Source organism: Microtus ochrogaster, chromosome 5 (assembly GCF_000317375.1).
Source record: "Microtus ochrogaster isolate Prairie Vole_2 chromosome 5, MicOch1.0, whole genome shotgun sequence".
Taxonomy (NCBI): Eukaryota; Metazoa; Chordata; class Mammalia; order Rodentia; family Cricetidae; genus Microtus; species Microtus ochrogaster.
Genome location: NC_022012.1, coordinates 86,152,489 through 86,154,021, shown reverse-complemented (window position 1 = coordinate 86,154,021; position 1,533 = coordinate 86,152,489). Strand labels below are relative to the sequence as shown.

Here is a 1,533-nt window from a genome sequence, read left to right as displayed (position 1 = left end):
CAAAATACAAAACATTCTCAAGAGTAGGGGAAGAGCAGTGCATGGTAACCACTGTGCCACTGCTCCAGACCCTCCCCCTCATTGTGTTTTGGATGTATGTTTGCGTGAGGGCCTTTCCTACTTGTTCACTGACTAATTTTACTTGTTTATCTTGTTTGGTGAAATGTTTATACAAGTCCTTTGCCTATAAAAGCATTTCTGTCATTAAGATAGATTCTGTCTTTACATATATTCTGGCTGTTCTCTGATACTAACTTGCAAAACTTTTCTCCTATTCTATGCTGCCTTTTCAGTTTTCATGGGTATGACAATAACGCAAGCATCTAGCACTGTCCAGGATAGGAACAACTGGAGAACTGCCATAAACAGGCTGCCCATGCATGCTTAAGCATTGCTGGGGCATAGATGATGATGATGATATCTAAACCCCACCCACCAATATCCACAACGCAAATCTTTGTCTTGACCATAACAGTTTTGACTGTGCTACTAAGTATTGCTTGAAATCAGTGTAAAATAACCAAAACATACACTCATCCTGGTGTACTCTTCCATGCTTTGCAGCTTACCTGTATTAGACCTGGCATGATCTCTGGTAAGAGCATGTTAAGAGTTTCCTTGGATACTCTCTCTATCACTTTTGTTTGCATTTTGATTGCAGCCAGATTAATTGGGTAGTCAGCAGTTTGTATGATTGGACAAAGCACTTTGATGCACTGCTCTGGACTAATCGAAGTAGCCAACACGGAGGCAGCTTCCTCAGCAGACCTCACCACCTATAACAAAAGGGAAAGTCAGACATGTGGGGAGGAGGACAAAACTTTAAACCCTAAGTATGAATTGCATCAAGCATTTAATTAGGCTTGATATCTTGGATTTGTATTGAAAATATTGCGGTAAATATGAATACAAGATGGGAGGTAAGAACAGATCAGCAACTACCAGGAGCTGCTGACACAGGACTCCACTTTATCATTTTCCTTCTTCCCAGTTCTTTACTGTTGGCAGAAGTGTTTCATGACTTTAAGCATTTATTTATTTTACTTTATTTCATGTCATGAGTATGTAAGTGGTACAAGCATTCCTTGAATGTAGGGTCCTAATGATGAACAGAGCCCACTGTGGTTTGTAGGGAGAAAAAATACCATGAACATGAAGTAAGGAAAGAGGTTTACATGACTCTTAAGAAGGCTGTTTGCAGGGGCTGGCAAGATGGCTCAGGGGTGAGGAGCACTAGCTGCTCTTCCAGAGGTCCTGAGTTCAGTTCCCAGCACCACCTGGTGGTTCACAGCCATCTGTGATGAGATCGTGTGCACACAGGCAGGCAGAACACTGTGTACATAATATATAAACAGATCTATAAAAAAGGCTGTTTGCACTACCTTACTGAATAAACCTGTTACAAAGACACAGCTCCTGTAAGTGATGCACACTTAAAAAAAAAAAACCAATTTGTTATCTTCACTTGTTGCATAAACAGCAAATTCTTTTTCTCTTTTTTTTTTCAGTTTCTTTGAGACAGGGTTTCTCTGT

At 40.4% G+C, this 1,533-nt stretch overlaps 1 protein-coding gene across 31 annotated transcripts in view; it reads right to left on the bottom strand.

The window, feature by feature from the left end:
* The window catches only part of Clasp2 (cytoplasmic linker associated protein 2), a 189,055-nt gene that overhangs the window by 10,990 nt on the left and 176,532 nt on the right, over nucleotides 1–1,533 (bottom strand). For all 31 annotated transcript variants that reach the window (XM_026779561.1, XM_026779564.1, XM_026779560.1 and 28 more), the window contains one exon: nucleotides 570–776. In XM_026779561.1, the coding sequence (XP_026635362.1) occupies nucleotides 570–776 (207 nt within the window). The remainder of the gene's footprint in view (nucleotides 1–569; nucleotides 777–1,533) is intronic.